This window comes from Saimiri boliviensis, chromosome 2 (genome assembly GCF_048565385.1).
Source record: "Saimiri boliviensis isolate mSaiBol1 chromosome 2, mSaiBol1.pri, whole genome shotgun sequence".
NCBI lineage: Eukaryota > Metazoa > Chordata > Mammalia > Primates > Cebidae > Saimiri > Saimiri boliviensis.
Window position 1 is genome coordinate 84969678 of NC_133450.1, and position 19569 is coordinate 84989246.

At 41.8% G+C, this 19569-nt stretch overlaps 1 protein-coding gene across 4 annotated transcripts in view; it reads left to right on the plus strand.

Annotated features, from left to right (window-relative positions):
- Nucleotides 1-19569, plus strand: part of CGNL1 (cingulin like 1) — a 192437-nt gene that overhangs the window by 58398 nt on the left and 114470 nt on the right. For 3 of the 4 annotated variants that reach the window (XM_039469160.2, XM_074393827.1, XM_074393826.1), the window contains exons 2-4: nucleotides 7317-8894; nucleotides 9689-9783; nucleotides 11633-11738. In XM_039469160.2, the coding sequence (XP_039325094.2) occupies nucleotides 7332-8894; nucleotides 9689-9783; nucleotides 11633-11738 (1764 nt within the window). In that variant the 5' untranslated portion in view covers nucleotides 7317-7331. Of the gene's footprint in view, nucleotides 1-6605; nucleotides 7185-7316; nucleotides 8895-9688; nucleotides 9784-11632; nucleotides 11739-19569 lie in introns of those variants that run through there. The other variant, XM_074393828.1, reaches the window with a different exon arrangement.

A 19569-nucleotide genomic window follows, 5' to 3' on the forward strand; every position in this document is an offset into this window, starting at 1 on the left:
TATAATGTGAATATCCCCATACAAAATCCTTTCTTCCCACTAGTTCCACAGACAAATCCTTTAGGAGTAAATATGTTATCCACTGTTTAGCCAGCTTGTCCAACCCGCCACCCGTGGGCTGCATGTGGCCCAGGATGGCTTTGAATGTGCTCAATGCAAATTCATAAACCTTCTTAAAACATTATGAGATTTTTTTGATTTTTTTTTTTAAACCTTATTAGTTATCATTAGTGTTAGTGCATTTTATGTGTGGCCCAAGACAATTATTCTTCTTCCAGTGTGGCCCAGGGAAGCCAAAAGATTGGACACCCCAGGTTTAGAGGTTTTAACTCATGTATATCATCAGACTGGCAGTATCTTCTCTCTAAATGAGGCAGCCACAGGATCCTACTCAGGGGAAATTACTTTTTGGTTGGTGGTTCAATTCTTATTTCCTGGAATTAAGCTTAAGACTGCACTGAGACTCATCACCTCCCTACCTACTGTGTTAGATGCTCTTTTAAGTGTGATAAAATAGAATTACTTGTTCAAAGCAAACATATCTCGAGTCTCTGCCCTGTGCTAGGTACTATGCCGATTGCTTGGGCCAGCCTGGCTTGACTGATGGGGACTCTTGTCTGTGGAGACGAGGGCCAGCCACAGTATAAAGGTGAAGGTTTCAGGTTGTCTGGCCGCATTTTCTCAGTAGCCGCAGGGCCCCTGGAATGGCTGGTGAATATGCATGCAGTTTTTGGAGGTGCCACTGAGAATGAGAGTGGTGGGACCGCGATGTGTGGACCAGAATTACGTGACTAATCTCCATGCTCAGCTGATAACATGTGATGGCCCCGAGAGAGGAAATGTTTCTATCTGGCATATGTTCATAGTTCTTCCAAGAGCTAAGCCCTTTGTTCTTACAAACACACTCATTGATCTCGCTAACTAAAGCAATTATCATCATTTAGCAGTCTTTTCATAAAGCATTATTTCCACTCCAAAACACCACTTTTATTTGCCAAGTGCCACAATGTTGCATCCTGGCAATTGATCAGCATTTACTGCCAAATTATGTAAGCCTTTGGTTAGGCTCAGTCCCCGACGGCGCAAGCGTGTCTGTGGTGTGCATTAGGATTGTAAACGTGGCCCAGTGCCTGCAAGTGGAGAACAGCTGTCCTTAAATTCATTAATTAATTCTGTGTTTACACTTTGATTGGGAAGGAAATCCACATTTGCTTAAGACACTAGTGCCCAGCTGAGAAACGTTGTTCTATGAAAATATTGGATTGAGGTTTGTTGTCAAGGAAATGTAAATTGTGGCTGTTTCATGAAATTCAAATATGTGGATTAATTTACCAACAGGGAGCTAAGATTGTATTAAGCCAAGGTGGCCTTATTCAAAGATTGAAATGTAATTAGTGTTGACTGTAGAAGGAGCAGCTATTCAAAAGGACTACAGATCCTACACAAGAATTTTACTAACAAAAGGTGAAATATTTTCACTGAAAAGTCAATGTCAGCATAAGAACTGACTTTTCTTATGACACTTATTGTTAAGTAAAATAACCCCATTTGTAAATACCACACACACAAAACTTCCCCTGTTTAAAAAGACTGTGGGAAACTTTAACAAATATGAACACTTCTAGAGATACAGAATAAAATATGCCAATGCTGCTCAGAAAAATCGGGTTAAGACACCTGGTTATGGCCGGGCGCGGTGGCTCAAGCCTGTAATCCCAGCATTTTGGGAGGCCGAGGCGGGTGGATCACAAGGTCAAGAGATCGAGACCATCCTGGTCAATATGGTGAAACCCCGTCTCTACTAAAAATACAAAACATTAGCTGGGCATGGTGGCACATGCCTGTAATCCCAGCTACTCAGGAGGCTGAGGCAGGAGAATTGCCTGAACCCAGGAGGCGGAGGTTGCGGTGAGCCGAGATCGCGCCATTGCACTCCAGCCTGCGTAACAAGAGCGAAACTCCGTCTCAAAAAAAAAAAAAAAAAGACACCTGGTTATTTTGGTCTCAGCCATCAGGCATCACTTCATTAGCCTAAGGCATTCTGGCTGTACTTGTCCTTAGTGTTGAGTTGTTTTATCATATTAGTAGCCTTGTAAAACCGGGTAAGTTTAGAAGTTCATCTCTTTTTCAGAATCCCACTCAAATGATAGTAATGGGAGAAAAAATTTTAAACCTGCAAGAGGCAAAAAATGGCAGTAAAGGCTTTGGTGGCAACTCCTATAACAATGCAGGGGTGATTCCCAGGCTGGCTGAGGGATAGACCCCGCGACCCAAAGTGCCCCCAGTGCTGAAATGAGGTGCTCTGCCTGCAGAACCGCTGAGAGGCTCAGAAGTGGGAAGGAATTTGCTACCGTCGTAGGCCAGAGAGAAGGGCCAAATATAGGAGTTATTAAAACCAGCATAATTAGACCCTACAACCTGTCCCTGCCTCCCTTCTCCACCCTAGCAGCAGCCTGGAGGTCTGCTGTTGGGAGAAATGGAACTGGAATGGTGCTGGGGTGTTGGTAGGGGTGACTAAAAAGAGAGACTGATGACAGCTGGGACCTTCTACTGCTGCATCCATAATGCTAGCAGCCAGGCATGTGCTGCCCCAGCAATGAAGTGGAAGACTATTTCCTTGAGAAATTGAACCACTCTAGAAAAATAAGCCCCCAGGTAACTGAAATGTGTGGGTTCTTCAGGAAAATACTGTTTTTCTTCCACATTAATTGACCAGCTAATAAGTCCTCTCCACACATGCAGAGCTGCCAGTCTGCTTTGGTCCTTCCTTCTTCAATAGAATCAGGTAGCCACAGTTCACCAGGCGTGTTACCAAAGCCTTCAATATGAAAGGTAGGTCCCAAAACAAACAGGAAAGGAGCAACCTTGCAGAAGATGGTGCTGTCGCAGAAAGCAGAGAAAACAGGTTTTTGTTTTTGTTTTTTAAAGTTATAGTTATCCTTGCAGAGAGAAGCTGTTTCATATCTGAAATGCTAATAACATTTATGGAAGAGAAATAATTAGAGAACAAGAAAGAGATACTGAGTATTACAAATTAAAATACTGGAATTTAAAATGTTGAGGATGGCTGGGCGAGGTGGCTCATGCCTGTAATCCCAGCACTTTGGGAGGCCGATGCAGGCAGATCATGAGGTCAGGATATCAAGACCATCCGGACCAACATGGTGAAAGCATGTCTCTACTAAAATGCAAAAAATTAGCTGTGTACGTGGTGGGCACCCAGCTACTCAGGAGGCTGAGGCAGGGGAATCACTTGAACCCAGGAGGCAGAAGTTGCAGCGAGCTGAGATAACGCCACTGCGCTACAGCCTGGTGACAAAGTGAGAACTCTATTTCAAAAAAAAAAAAAATGTTGAGGATGTTCTCTCAAAAAGTAGAACAAAAAACATGGAGTTAAAAAGTGGGAGAGAAAAAAATGTGAAAAATTAAAGTCTGGTCTAAAATATTCCATATTACTATTATAGTAGATGCAGAAACCAAGAACAAAATAAGATAGTTCTCTGAACAATATTACAGAAAGAATGTAATATTTTATAGAACTAAAGACATGAATTTCCAAATTGGAAGAATGTTTGTGTGTGTGTGTGTGTGTGTGTATATATATATATATATATATATATATATAATATATATATATAACATGCTCATGTTTTATAAAAGTGCCCAGTTTTATAAAACCCATGCCTGGGTATGCCATTATGAAATTTCGGAACACCAGTGATAAGGAAAAAGTCCTGAAAGCTTTAAGGGAAACATAAACAGGTCACACACAAAGGAAAGGGTACAATGATAGCATCAGAATTCTTAAAAACACCCTAGGAAGCTAGAATATAATGAAGTTTGCAAAGCTTTAAAAAATATGATGGAAATTATTTCTATCCTGGCTTCCAAGTCCAGTTAGACCAACAATCAAAGCATAGAATAAAGACATTTCTCAAAATAGAAGTAGTCAAATATTTTTCTCCATTGGACTTTTTGTTAGAAAACTACTGGAAGTGTGTTCTATCAGATCACTTGTGTAAACTAACAGAGGAAGATATGAAACCCAGAAAACAATATAGCACAAAAGGAAGAGAGCGATGAGACCTTGATATAGGGCAGAAGGAGGGAAGAGTCCAGAAGGAAGTCACCTGATGACCAATTACCTGTTATTTTGATCATTTGGAAATTAATACTGATAAGGATATAACAGATGTAATGTAGCTGAAGGAAAGATTTAAGTATAGGTATATAGAAAAGATCAGTAAAAAGAATAATCAATCATTACCTCTAGAAAGTAAAAGTTTTATAAGAGAAGTTCTGTAAGACCATAGTATATAACTTGTAAGTGAATATTGACATTGCCATAATGATGTATATAGTTGGCTCTTGATTTTATTATTGGTAGGTTAGCCAAGTCAGAGACTTGTATGTATGGTGTGACCTCCACCTTACGTAGAACTAATAAGTTAAGGAATCACAGGAATACTATTTAGCAAAAGGGAGGTAAGTATTAGAAGAAATAGCTAAAATTTGAAGTTTCTTCCCCCCGCCCCCCCGGCAGTGTGTTTAGGATCACGGAACAGAAGTTGACGAATATAGGTTTTCACTTATTTTTTTTACCTTGATTAAATAATAAATGATTTAAAAATACTTGTATAACTGAAAATGAAAGTAGACAATGAAATATTTGGAATTGGTGAGATGATGATAAATATTGCAGATGAATGTACCTCTTTGAGTTGTTCCTATCTTTAAAATGGTAACTGATGGTATCTAAAATGTTTTACATTTAAAAGAATTATCACCAAACAAAACTGACAACACTATGCTAGTAGTAGGAAACTGAATACGTTCAGAAAGCCCCAAGACAGAACAGAGACAAAGCAAGTGATGTGTTAGAGCCAAACAACATAATGATTAAGCTTGTACAGCTGGATAGATCTTGAATGTTATCCCTTAAATTGGAGACTACACCTAGCACCTGTGGAAGCATTGGCATTATCCATATATTTGTTCACAAGGGAAACTCAATATACTTAAAAAGAAAGAAATGGTAGAGACTTCATTTGCTGACCATAATACGGGTAGAAATTAGCAACATTTACAAATAAATACCCTCCAAACCAGAGCAACACAACAACATATTACATATGAAAAAACTTTCTCAAAATCAAATCTTGGGTCAAAGCAGAAATCAAAACCCCAAACAGAAACTATCTAAAAAATAGTAATGGAAACATTACTGTGGTAGAAACTGTTTGCTGCCTTTCTAATGTCCATTCTCCATATGACCAGCTAAACTACCCTATTTTTCAATCTCCCTTGCAGCTGAGGGTGACCATATGATTAAGTTCTCACTAATAAGATATAAGGGATTATTGGTAGGTAGGGAGTCCAGGAAAGCTATTTAAAAAGAAGGTTGATGGCTGGGCGCGGTGGCTCACGCCTATAATCCCAGCACTTCGGGAGGCCAAGGCAGGCGGATCACGAGGTCAGGAGATGGAGACCATCCCAATCAACATGGCGAAACTAAAAATACAAAAATGAGCTGGGCGTGGTGGCACTCACCTGCAGTCCCAGCTACTAGGGAGGCTGAGGAAGAATTGCTTGAACCTGGGAGGCGGAGGTTGCGGCGAGCCGAGATTGCACCATTGCACTCCAGCCTGGGCAACGAGAGCGAAACTCTGTCTCAAAAACAACAAAAAACAAAGAAAGTTGAGTTACTTGGTCTAAGCCTTTGGCTTTTGTGTTGCTGGATCAGCTATCTGGTAATCATAAGGGGCCTAATGTATGTTAAAGACAGACGAGTGGAAAGGTAGAAGGGGTGCTCCTTATGCCAGGGTTTCTGTTAGCCCTGGACTTCCTACATCTGGGGAAAAATTCTTAAGTCTTAAGCTGCTATGTTAGGAGTCTGTTAGTAGAAGCTGACGTAATTTTTAAGTGACATAGTTACAAACCACAATTTATGTGATTAAAGAATGAAAATAAACAAGCAAAGCATCCAAGTCAAGGAGTTAGAAATAGTACAACAAAAGAAAATAAAGGGAAGTGGAAGGAAATAATAAAAATCAAACTAGAACTCAGTAAAGTTGAAAATTAAAGAAAAAAATGCTTTATAAATCCAGGAGCTAATTCTTTAGGGAAACAATGTAAAAAACACATACACATCTATATTCTACCAGTGTAAACAAGAAATAGGAGAAGGCACAAAATTAGATAATAGATAATGAAAAAATGATTTATCCTTTCTAAATGCTGCAAATAAATTTGAAAATTGAATGGAATAGATGATTTTCTTGGAAAACATGCTAGTAGACTGACTCTAGAATAGAAAGCAAACTCAAACAGGCTCCCAAAAGTAGGGAAAAAAAAGAGAGACCGTTGCTATTAGTGAGTGACCAGTTGCTCCTGCTCTTCCTGGAGTCCCTTTTGCGGTTTTTTCAGAGTGTTAGAAGCGAATTTCTGGTGGGGAACCTCAGCGGGTGGGGCAGGGTAGGCGTCCTGCTTGGTAAGCTGTCTGCAGTCATCTGACAAGGGTTGGCCACACACCAGAAGTACGACAGCAACTATTCTTGGCATCAGGACCCATCACAAAATACAGAGCCCTGAGTGTTCATTTTTTAAGTAACATTTTTCAGATCAATATGCTCTTGAACTTTTTTAGTAAGAAGAAAAGATTGAAAATGATTTATAATTATTTAATCTCACTGTCAATCTCACAAACAACTGATTTCTTGAGGTAAAAATTTTGGAAACATGTTCAAATAGTAGTGTTAAAATTTTTGAAGCAAGATTCTGCATAAAAAAGGCTGAAAATGTTTTGAGAAGAAAATGAACAGCAGAGTAGCAAAGAAAAATGGTGAGCACCAGAATTCCTTAGCTCTTATTTTCATGGAAAAGTACCTAGTTCTCAAATGCTGGTAACTGGAGCATCCTATTGGTTAAAAATAAACAGCAAAAAGTTTCAGGAAACCAACTAAACTTAAAAAAAAAAAAAAAGCAACCAGAACAGCCCAAAACAGAATAACAAAGTCCCAATTATGAAGTTGTGCCAGAGGGGTCTGGTCATTACACCGTTTGTCTGCCCTCAGGCCAGGGTTCAAACCCAGTGTTGACAAATTCAGTGGACACATGGGCTGAAGAGCATCCGGAAAGGCCGGCTTTGTCAGGAGAGGGCTGCCCTTAATGCACTTGGTTCTGAGGTATCTTTGCTGTTTAAACTGTCTTGTTTTCTTTGACCTTTGAACTTTCCCCTTCCTAATTATTTCAGTCTTCATTTAAACAGATGTAATTCTAACCTAATGTCCTCTTTTTACCCCATCTCTCCCTGGTAGCTGGAACAGTGAACCATGGAGCTGTATTTCGGTGAATATCAACATGTACAGCAGGAATATGGGGTCCATCTGAGACTTGCAAGTGATGATACCAAAAAATCAAGGGGTTCCCAGAACTCCAAGCCAGGCTCCTACGGTGTCAGTATTAGGGTCCAGGGAATTGATGGGCACCCCTACATAGTCCTGAATAACGCGGAACGGTGCCTAGCAGGCACATCATTTCCACCTCCAGTGATAAACAACCTGCCTCTACATTCCAGCAATGGTTCTGTGCTAAAGGAGAACAGTGAAGAAGAACCGCAGCTTCCAGAAAATCCATATGCCCCATCTAGCCCACTAAGAAACCTGAAACAGCCCCCTCTCCACGAGGGCAAGAATGGAGTGCTAGATCGCAAAGATGAGTCCGTGAAGCCATCTCCCATCCTCAACTTTCGGAGGCATCCAGAGCTTTTGCAGCCCTATGACCCTGAAAAGAATGAGTTAAACTTACAAAATCACCAGCCTCCTGAGAGTAATTGGCTAAAAACGTTGACGGAAGAAGGCATCAACAATAAGAAACCTTGGACTTGCTTTCCTAAACCTAGCAATTCCCAGCCTACCAGTCCCTCCTTGGAAGACCTGGCCAAATCTGGTGTGGCAGCTATTCGTTTATGCAGCTCTGTGGTCATAGAGGACCCCAAAAAGCAGACCTCAGTGTGTGTAAATGTGCAGAGCTGCACCAAAGAGAAGGTGGGAGAGGATGCCCTTTCCACTAGCGGGAGGCCCCTCACTGCCCACAGCCCACAGGCCCACCCAGAAACCAAGAAAACCAGGCCAGATGTGCTTCCCTTCCGGCGACAGGATTCAGCGGGACCCGTCCTGGACGGAGCTCGGTCCCGGAGGTCCTCCTCGTCATCGACAACTCCCACTTCAGCCACCTCTTTGTACAGGTTTTTACTGGATGATCAGGAATGTGCCATCCATGCCGACAACGTCAATCGTCATGAAAACAGAAGGTATATTCCCTTCCTGCCAGGAACTGGACGGGATATTGATACAGGATCAATTCCTGGTGTGGATCAGTTAATTGAGAAATTTGATCAAAAACCTGGGCTTCAAAGAAGAGGCAGGTCTGGGAAGCGAAACAGAATCAATCCAGATGACAGGAAAAGGTCCAGAAGCGTGGACAGCGCCTTTCCTTTTGGCCTTCAAGGGAACTCGGAGTACTTGACTGAATTTAGTAGGAACTTGGGCAAGTCGAGCGAACACCTCCTCCGGCCTTCCCAGGTGTGTCCTCAGCGGCCGCCGGCTCCGGAGCGCCGTGGGAAACAGAGCGTGGGACGAACCTTTGCAAAGCTGCAGGGAGCAGTGCACAGGGCTCCCCAGCAGAACACAGACGGGAAAGTTCTGGAAACCAAAGGTAGTCAGGAAAGTACAGTGATCCGTGCTCCCTCCCTTCTTGCACAGAGTAAAAAGGAGGAGGAGGTGAAAACAGCCACAGCTACACTGATGTTACAGAACCGGACGGCAGCAACTTTGCCTGATTCTGGTGCCAAGAAAATTTCTGTGAAGACTTTTCCTTCGGCCTCCAATACTCAGGTAACACTAGGGTGATTCCTTTTTTTTTTTTTTTTTCTTTCTGTCTTCCTTCTAAATAATCTAATGATGTACTCATGCTGCTGGAGGCCCTAGGAATACACATCCTCAATCTTGTATCAGGAATCACACAGCTGATCTGTTTCAGCATCCAGTTGTGTCCTTCCTACTCACAGTGTCCTACTGCCAATTGCATAGTTTAGTGGGTTCTTTGAAGTTCGGCTGGATTCCCATTGTGATCTCTCTGTAAAGTAAGTTGGCAGATGCTATAGAGAAGCTCAGTTTTTCTGTTGGTGTATGCATGAAATCGGAAAGTATGCAGAATTTGTTTCCACACTGAGGCTGAATGGTTAGGTTTGTGTAGATGTATTAATTTTACTCATAAAATTGAGTGATTGGGTTAATTTCTAGCCTGAAAAATTAGGTTAATTTTCATTTAGGTTAATCATCAAGATAGAATCTAAATGGTACATTTAGTGTTTTGGTGGTAAAAAAAAAAATTATGATATTGATAAAACGGTTAAAAAGTAGCTAAGTGCCAGGCACTGTTTGTTATATGTTACAGAACTCCACCAACTCTGTGCAGGTGGAACCTATTAATCTCAATTTACAGGTGAGAAAATTGAGGTGAAGAGAAGGTAAGTAACTTCCCCAGGATTACAAAGCGGGTAAATAAATATTGTAACTGGCTCCGAGGAGGATGCTCACTAGAGGAATTGTTTTTAAAAAGTAGGAATGTGTTTGGAAGCCTCTGGAAACTTCATCCTTATGATCTAACCACAGACCTTATGTTCCAGGCCACACCGGATCTCTTAAAGGGCCAGCAAGAGCTCACTCAGCAAACCAATGAGGAGACAGCCAAGCAGATTCTCTACAATTATCTCAAAGAAGGGTTAGTGATTTTCCCTCTGCAAGAGCAAAGTATTGTTGTTTCTGTTGGGACTCTTAATTTCCTTTTTCCAGCACTTAATGGATACCTTCCCTTCTTGCCCCATGGGAGCCATTGGAGGGTTAAAACTCAATGTTGGAGTTTTCATGATAGCATTTGTCTTATGTGGTATGGGGTGGAGGCTTTGGGAGGGGTGTGTAGGAAAGGTCACCATATTTTAAACATTAAAATGAATACATTTTTAAGATGACTCTGTACTGTTTCAAAAGCAAATTTAAAGATAGGAAGAGTGTCTACTCTTCAGGTTTGAGGAGTGTGCCGTCACCTTGAGTTCTTCCACGCATGCGGTGGTCCTTTAAAAGTTACAAATAAAAACACCTCCCCTCCCCAGAGTTAACATTGGCCAAGAGCCCCTGCTTCCATTATTTTTAAAGCAGGTGTGAGTTGCTTAAAAGCAGTGCTTTCCCTCCTTATCTTGGTAGTTGAGTTGGAGTAATCGGGGTTTCAGTCCTCACTTAGATACGAACTGTGCTGGCACTCTGGCGAGGAATTTGAAGTTTCTGTTTCAGTTCCCTCATCAGATACGATTAAGAAGAAGGAAAAAAAAATGCTTTATAGCCTACATGACTGAAAACCAGCTAGTTGGTAAATCCTCATTGGTATCAAAATACTGTATATTTTTGTATTGTGCCTTACAATTATTTGTCAGTTTTAGAACTATCAAAATAGTAAGGCTCAAAATATAAGACGGGATCTTTTGAAAAGGAAAAAAAAGTAACCCAAAAGATTCATCTAGCTAAGAACTAGGGAGACTTTACCATGTTAAGATGAAAGTGGAAGAAATTTTGACTTTAAAAATTCATTAATTTTTTTGTTTGTTTGCTTTTTGAGACAGTCTTACTCTGTTGTCCAGGCTGGAGTGCAGTAGCATGATCTTGGCTCACTGCGACCTCCACCTCCCAGGTTCAAGAGATTCTCCTGCCTGAGCCATCTGAGTAACTGGGATTATAGGTGTGCACCACCATGCCCGGCTGATTTTTATATTTTTGGTAGAGACAAGGTTTTGCCTATTAGCAAGGCTGATCTCGAACTCCTGACCTCAAGTGATCCGCCCACATTTGCCTCCCAAGGTGCTGAGATTACAGACGTGAGCCACCGTGCCTGGCCAAAATTCATTAGATTCTTTTATATATGTATGTTTTGGCACATGATTTATTGAGACATTGGTAAGACAGTCTTTAGTGAGAGGTGCCTGTTGAGGAAAGTTTATTTTAAATATTTTTCTTCTAATTGCTGGGGGTGCGATAGAAGCTAATAAACTTTGTATGTGAGTGTTACTTGTGAAAACCCAGAGAAAGGGCTGCCATGTTGACAATCTTGGCTTAGGGATTTTATTTTTTAAACATAGGCTGAACAAATTAAGATCACTGTAGATCATTCTTAGTGTAAAATTTAAATGTACAATGTGTTTGTGTGTGTGAGAGAGAGAGACATACCTACTTCAAAGAAAAGAAGAAAACCTTTTGGAATGGACATGCGTCATTTGAATCAAACAATAAATTACCAAATGTTCACTGGATGTTTTCTGCAAGCTTACTGAGAATGTGATTATGTTCCTTTCACATATTTGGAAGTGGGAACTCCATCCCAAAGTGAGTGGTAACATAACAATTTATTTGAAGAAAAAGACACCATCCATCTTGCTCTCAGGCTGATTTTGTCTGAATCTTTAATCGATTCATAGCTCTTGCAGTTTATCTCCTTAAAGGACCTGCTGTGTGTGTGTCATGGTATGTAAAATGTTCTGAGACCGTTGGTTGTGTCCCTCATTGTTTTCTCTGCTGTCTTTCAGAAGCACCGATAATGACGATGCTACTAAAAGGAAAGTCAACTTGGTCTTTGAGAAAATCCAGACCTTAAAGTCTCGAGCAGCTGGGAGTGCCCAAGGAAATAACCAAGTAAATTGAAGTTTTGTGTTTTGTAGAGCACATTTAACATGGAATGTGGTAAACAACTTAGTGTTTCTTTAGTCTGTGAGTTTGTTTATAGCAGTAACTGGGAAGTTTCCTGAGTAGTGAGGAGTACTACTCACCATGTTTTTAATGTTAATTTGCACCCAGCCTTTTATTTTATTTTATTTTATTTTATTTTGAGACAGAGTCTCTGTCATCTAGGCCGAGTGCAGTGATGTGCTCTTGGCTCACTGCAACCTCTGCCTCCTGAGCTCAAATCATCCTCCCACCTCAGCCTCCCAAGCAGCCAGAACTATAGGCATGTGCCACTAGACGTGGTTAATTTTTGTGTTTTGGTAGGGTCAGGTTTTCATCATGTTGCTCAGGCGGGTCTCAAACTCCTGGGCTCAAGCAGTCCACCCACCTTGGCCTCCCAAAGTGCTGGGATTACAGACGTGAGCCACCGTGCTTGGCCTTACCCAGCCTTTTTTCCGTAAAGATTTTAAGACATCTTATTTAAAAATAAATAGAATATAACAGGATGATATAAACAGATGGTGAAATTTAGAAGGGGAAAATAAGAATAGGACTAGCATTGCCGTAGGCAAACACGGAAGGTGAACAGGCTTGGACCTGAGCTCTGGAACTTCAGGTGTGAAAGAGAATGGGACTAGAGGCTGGCGACACTGACCTGCTGTGATGCAGGGGACAGGAAAGAGCTCAGTGGTGCCAAGGTAGTTTTTAAATAACTGTCTGTCTGATTGATTGTGCTGAATTTGAGTGGGGACTTAAGAGATTTTTTTGGTTAGGGAAGGAGCCCTCTGTGTTTGATAAACAGCTACTCTATGCCAGACACAGGTGGTGCACTGGAAGGAAGCAGCTCTTAAGAGAGTACAACTGTGGGCTGGGCACGGTGGCTCATGCCATAATCCCAGCACTTTGGGAGGCCAAGGCGGGCGGATCATGAGGTCAGGAGTTCGAGACCAGCCTGACCAACATAGTGAAACCGCGTCTCTACTAAGAATACAAAAATTAGCCGGGCATGGCAGCGGGCACCTGCAGTCCCAGCTACTCTGGAGGCTGAGGCAGGAGAAGGCAGGAGAATCGCTTCAGCCTAGGAGGCGGATGTTGCAGTGAGCCGAGACGGCACCACTGCCAGACCGTGGAGCAAGACTCCATCTCAGACAACAAGGGAGGGGGCCTGGAGGTCACAGGCCACCCCGCCTGCCTCAGGCCGGTCTGCTGCCGCTCCCCTCCCTGTGCCCTGTCCCCCAGAGGGCCCGAGAGGCCGCCACCTCCGCTCGGTGGTACTTGGGCAAAGGGAAGCCGCGAAGCAGGTCCCGAGGAAGACCTCGCCTGTTTCTGAGGGAAGAGGCCGCAAGATGCCGCTTTGAGGGGAGCCGGAGGCCGAGTCACTCTGCTGGTCGGGACGCCGCCTTTCTAACGCCACCTTTGGCTCCACCACTCCGGGCCTGCTGCCCACGCGGACTGCGGGGTGCTGGCCGGCTGCGCCTGCCTTCTGGGAAAGAGCAGGAAGGAGCGCGGGCGCGCGATTCCGCGGCAGAGACCTCTGCAGGGGAGCAGGACGCACCCCCCGCTGCGGCTCCTGGAGGCTGCACGCGCACCATTCCGCCAAAGAAGCCTCCTTACTCCCCACGAAAGAGACTTCCAGAAGCTCTCCTGTCAATAAAAAAGTCTCAGTGAAAACCACAGAACTACCAACCCCTAAGATCATTCTTGAGTCCAATCTGAAAAACTCGGAAATTTTCAGAGGCATTCGAGGGACAGGATACCGCGCTCGTACTCATCACGTGAAGGAAAATGCTCTCTTCACCACTCCTCGGCTTCTGCTTCTGGTTTCAGAGTTCTCTCTGTATTGGAGGGGTTTTAAAGCTGGAGTGGCCGTTATCCACTTTTATTAACGCTCCCGAATGTGGAGGTCAAGAGGGGAAAGTGACATGCCCTAAGTCAGCGTAGAGTCAACAACAGAAAAAGACGACGACCGAGCCCCTGGTGTATAGTGGGCACTGGCGCGCTGCTGGGGATATGGAGATGAAGAAAACGTAATCCCTTCTTCAAGGAGCCCAATCGACCGAGATAGACTGACATAGAGACAGATAGATTATAAACTTGCATAGAAAAAAGGAAGAGGAGAAGGGGATCAGTGTGACCTGTGTAACTAAGTAGCCTTTCCAGCCCTCCTGCCACAGACCGCACTGCCCTCCACATTGGGGTGGTAGTCCCATCTCATTGAATGCCACTGCACTTTGCAGTCAGACCACACCCTAGCGTGGGTCCCGACTCTACCATTTGTACGCAGCCCTCTAAGCTAGCGTCATTGTCGGTAGGGATCCTGCTTCGCAAGAGTTAGCAGAACACGGAAGGAGACCATATGGGTGAAAGCGACCAGCAGCACCGCCCTGGCGCCTCATGGGTTCTTAGAATTTTCATTTTTTATTTTCAGTCTGACGCAGTACTGCCTGCTTTTTGTTTTTGTTGCTTGTTTTGGTTTGTTTGTGTGTTTTCTTCTTACCATATTCACCAAACTTGCATCCAAATTTAGGCTGATGAAAAATGTATGCGGGAGAGAGAGAAGAGTTTTTGTCATGGAGGGCTTTTCCATGAGTGCTGTAGATTCTCTAGGCAACTCTCCAAGAGGCTTCTCAAGTAGGATGGGCAATGGGAGCTGCTCTGGAATCAATGGACAAACGTTAACAGGGACTACTTTGAAAGACATTACTCATTTGAGCATATATTCTCTCGTAAGGGCTAAGATTTCATAGCCATCCCTTAAACACTGCCGGATGGAATCTTCAGGATTATCTTTTGAAGTAAACTATATTTTACAATGTGAAAAAAAAGAGAAAGAGAATAGGACTAAACGCTTGCTCCTCAGTCCTGCACCGCCTTGTGTGGGGCTCATTTCCGGGTGGTCTGTCTTCCTTTCCCCACCCAAGGGAATTCTGCATGGGAAGGAAAGAGGAAGATACCTGGAGGCAGGTAACAAGAAACTTGTCTATAGCTTCTTTCTAACTTGGGAAACATACATATAGGGGATATTTTTAGGCGTCAGCTACCATCTTTACTGCTTGTTATTCCCCCGGCACTCAGCTAACCCATGACTGCTGCTCTGGCCTCAAATAGAATAATGCCGTACACATGCACATCCACAGTTCCCACTGGGGAAGCTTTATACCATACTTCTTCATTGTATGTAGCCTTGGGGAGCACTACATAGTTCTTAAAGTCAGTCCAGTATTTTTTGCTAAAACTCTGAAATCCACATTATTAACACGATTCTTGTTTTTTGTATACTTGCATACAGGCTCTGCAGAGAGTGAGGGTTGGAATCTCCCTGGCCGTTACAGAGCAATATAAAGGGTCTTGAACTCAGGGGCTTTGGGTATAACTTAGCAGAGAGATGAGTCTTCAACAAATATCCCTTTTTTATATTGTTGTACTGGGGTATAACTTATACAAAGTAAATTACACGAGTTGTATCTGTACAGTTCATTGACTTTTTAACATAGCTTTGCATCCATGCAAGTATCATCCAGATTAGGATGCAGAACACTCCCACCACCCAGGTTTCCTGGGTTTCTTCCCCATTCATTACACTCCATCCTTCTGGAGGTAATCATATCCTGACTTCTATCACCTAGAGTAGTTTTCTCTTTCTTGACTTTTATATAAATAGAGTTTTACACATACGTATTCTTGTGTGTGTAGCTGCATTTCCTCACCATTGTATCAGCAAGATTCATTAATGTTGCATGTACTGGTACCTTTCTTGGTATTGAAATGTAGTTTTCCATTGTATCTGTATAACACAGTATATATTCTTCGTATACATTCCTGGTTTTGGGCTATTAGGAATGAAGCTACTTGAACATTATTATACTTTTTTGAGGGAAGGAGGGAAACACATTCACTCATTTCTCTTGAGAATATACCTAGAAGTAAAATTGCAGGGTTGTAAATGAGGCATGTGTTTAACTCGTAAAGTGTAACTGTTTTTTCTTAGGGTGAACACAGCCTTTGGCCTTTATGTTGAGATTGTCCTTGTGGGTCACAGACTAGGGGTGACTAGCCTGGGGAAGTCATGGTAGCCCTTCTGGGGATAATGGCACTGATAATGCCTCAAGACATAACAGAATTATCTGTGAGAAGAAGGGAAGCTGGGGTGCTCTCGGTTGAACGAATAGCATGGACAAATATAAAGAGGCATGGGTTTGCCATGTTGAGAGGGAAATTTAGTGCAGTGGGAACATAGAGATAGGATGGGTGGAGGAAGAGCCTGGTAGCAGGGACCTTGGAAGTCATGTAAGAAGTTTCCATTTCAAGCTGTGAAGGGGATGGGCTACCATTATTGGATTTTAAACAGACATGAATAACATTGTGTTTGTGAAAGTTGATTCCTGTTGCAGCTTTTGGAGAGAGGTAAGATTAGAGGAAGAGAGATCAAACAAAAAGCTGTTGCTTGTCTAGGTGTGGTCCCTCACACCTGTAATTCTGGCACTTTAGAAGTCGTGGAGGGAGGGTTTCTTGAGTCCAGAGTTTGAGACTACTGGGCAATATAGTGAAGCCCTGTCTCTAGAAAAATTAAAAAATTAGCCAGGCGTGGTGGCACATGCCTGTAGCCCCAGCTACATGGGAAACTGAGGCAGAAGGATCACATGAGCCCAGGAGGTGTAGGCTGCAGTGAGCTATGATTGTGCCACGGTACTCCAACCTGGGTGACAGAGTGAGACATTGTCTCTTAAAAACAACAACAAAAGGAGCTGCCAAATCAAGAGATGATGAGAAAATGAACCAAGGCTCTTAGACTTCCAGCTCACGTTACAGTTCCATGACTGTTTAATTGCCATGTTTCCCTACTCTTCTTCCCTCCCTCTTAGGTTCCAAATCTGATTATTTGCTGGCAAAGGTTTTGGAGTTTTATCTTTGTGGCATCAGTTAAGTGATTAGGAGAGAATGTAAGAACCGTCTCCCTTAGGGATGGAGACTATATTGGAAAACCGCGAAGCATGTAGAGATTTTGTATGGGAAATAACACTGTATAATTTCCCTCATTGGGTTAGATTTAGATTTCTAAAATAGAGTGTTCTCATTTTGCCTAAGAAAATTGGAAGTTGTGTGTTTGTGTTTCTGATCCTCTTCACAGGAGTAGGTGGGGAAGTACCTCATTCCAAGTTAATGACACACACCTCACACCTGGATTTAGGGACGTGTGAGCCAGGATGCTGCTGTTTCTAGCTTTGATTTCTGCTTTTGTTTCTTCTCCTCAGCTATTTGTAGTTTTCTAACCACTTTACTGCAGGATTTTAGCCAAATCCTTTTGAGAGAATCATCCTGTTATTTTCATAGAAGAAGAAGAAAAAAGAAGATCCATTAATATTCATACTCAGATCAGAGAGATGGTATTTCCTAGTGACTCTCTTCAATCAGGTTCCTTTTTGTTATGGAAATATAACATCTAAAAGGAGAAAACCAATTTAGCTAACATACACTTATTTATTTCTTGCATACAAGCTATGCAGAGAGGGAGGGATTCTCATTGGTGGTTACTGAGCAATAATCTCTAGTGTAATGCACATTTTTGTAACAAACATATGTATAAAAAGTCTTGGGAACACAGAGGCAGGGGCTCTGGGTGTAACGTAGCAAACAGATGAATCTTCAAAAAATATCTTTTTATATTCTATTGGGATATAGTTTATATAAAGTAAATTACATACATTCTATCTATAGAGTTCATTGAATTTTTAACATAGGTTTGCATTCATGCAAATACCATCTAGATGAAGATACAGAATACTCCCATCATGCCGGTTTCCTGGGTTTCCTGGGTTTCTTCTCCATCAATTGTACCCCCTCCTTCTGGAGGTAATCATATCCGGATTTCTATTACCTAGAGTAGTTTTGCCTGTCTTGAATTTTACATAAACAAAAATTTACAATATGTATTATGGCGTGTATTCTTGTGTGTCCACCTTCATTTCTGCAACATAGTATCAGCAAGATTCATTAATGTTGCATGTGCTGGTAGCTATTTTGGGTTGAAATATAGTTTTCTCTTGTTATCAGTCAACATCGTGTATACTCTTAGTGGTCATTTCTGGTATTTGGTTATTAGGTATAATGCCATATTGAACATTATTGTCTTTTTTTTTTCTGTAAACACGTTTTCTCTCATTTCTCTTGAGAATACATCTGAGAGTATAACTTCTGGGTTGTAAATTAGGCATAGATTTAACTCTTAAATGTTGCCAAATGATTTTACAAAGTGATTGAGACAATTTACACTCCTGGCAGCAATGCATGCCAGTTCCAGTGTTTATATGCTCTGTAACACTTAGACTGTGTTTTATTGCTTTGATCTACTTGTCTCTCCTTGCACTACTACCATACAGTTCAATGACTGTAACTTTAGTAAGCCTTGAAACCTGGTAGCTTTATTCTTCTTCGAGACTATCTTAGCTCTTCTAGGTTTTTTATCTTTCCATATAAACTTTTATCAGCTTGTTAATTTCCACTTAAAAAAAAGCCTATAGGAATTTTGTTTGGGATTATACTGAATGAGTAGATAAATTTGGTGGAACTTTTGTCTTCATGTTATTGGTATTCTTAGATGTGAACATGAACTTTCTCCCCACTTATTTATGTCTTCAGCATCTCCCAGCACTGTTCCTTCAATTTTGTTGGAGAGGTCTTACAAATTTTTCGTTTAGATGTAGTCCGTTTCCACTACTGTTCATTCCTTTCTGTACTTCTGTGTTTCTATCTTGGACTGGTTTCCTGCAGGCTGGAAAACTATTTTTTAAAAATATCCTGTAGTACTTTTTAGGGGCATTGTTTGAGAATATCTATCATTCGCTCTCAGTGTTCAGGAACTCTAGTGTGACAATTACTGTTTCATAAATTTGAAGACATTGTCTTTTGACCCCAGTTGGCTCCGTTGGAAAGCCAACCATCGTTCTTAGTGTTATTCTCTTGAAAGTGATGTGTCTTTCTCTCTCTGAGTGCTTTTAATATTTTATCTTTATTGCCAGTTTTTAGATTTTGACTATGATGTGTGTATGAAGTGTGGTTTTTCATTTTTTTTTCTTGGGATTCACTGAGCTCTTGATAGATTCATCGGATTTGAAAAATTCTTGGCTATTATTTATTTGAATGTTGCTTCTTTCACATTCTTCTAAATCACAGAAGAGCTGTCTCTCCCAGCTCTTCTCAGATTCCAATTACCTGTGTGTTAGAAATTTTGATGATGTTCCTCATAGCTCTTGTGCTTTGTTCTCTCTTTTCGTGTGTGTGTGTGTGTGTGTGTGTGTGTGTGTGTAGTGCATCAGATATTCTGGATATTTTCTATTGTCCTTTCAAATTCATTAGTCTTGTTTTTTTGGCTGTCAGTCTTACTTTAAAACGTATTCTTTTAGATGCCTTTAAGAGAATGTGGGTTTTTTTTTTTTTCATCCTTCTTTTAAAGAATGGTACTTTTAAGAACTTTTCTTTGGCCGGGTGCAGTGGTTCACGCCTGTAATCTCAGCACTTTGGGAAGCCAAGGTAGGAGGATTGTTTGAGACAAGGAGTTTGAGACCAGCCTGGGCAACATAGTGAGATCCCATGTCTACAAAAACTATATTTAAAAATTGCCATGCATAGTGGCTCATGCCTGTAGTCATAGCTGCTCAGGAGGCTGAGGTAGGAGGATCACTTGAGCCTAGAAGTTTGAGGATACAATGACCTGTGATCTAGGGTGTTCTTAAATTTCAGATACTGTGTGTTGCTGTTTTAGAACATCTACTTTGTTATATTTTTACAGAATCTAACTATCTCT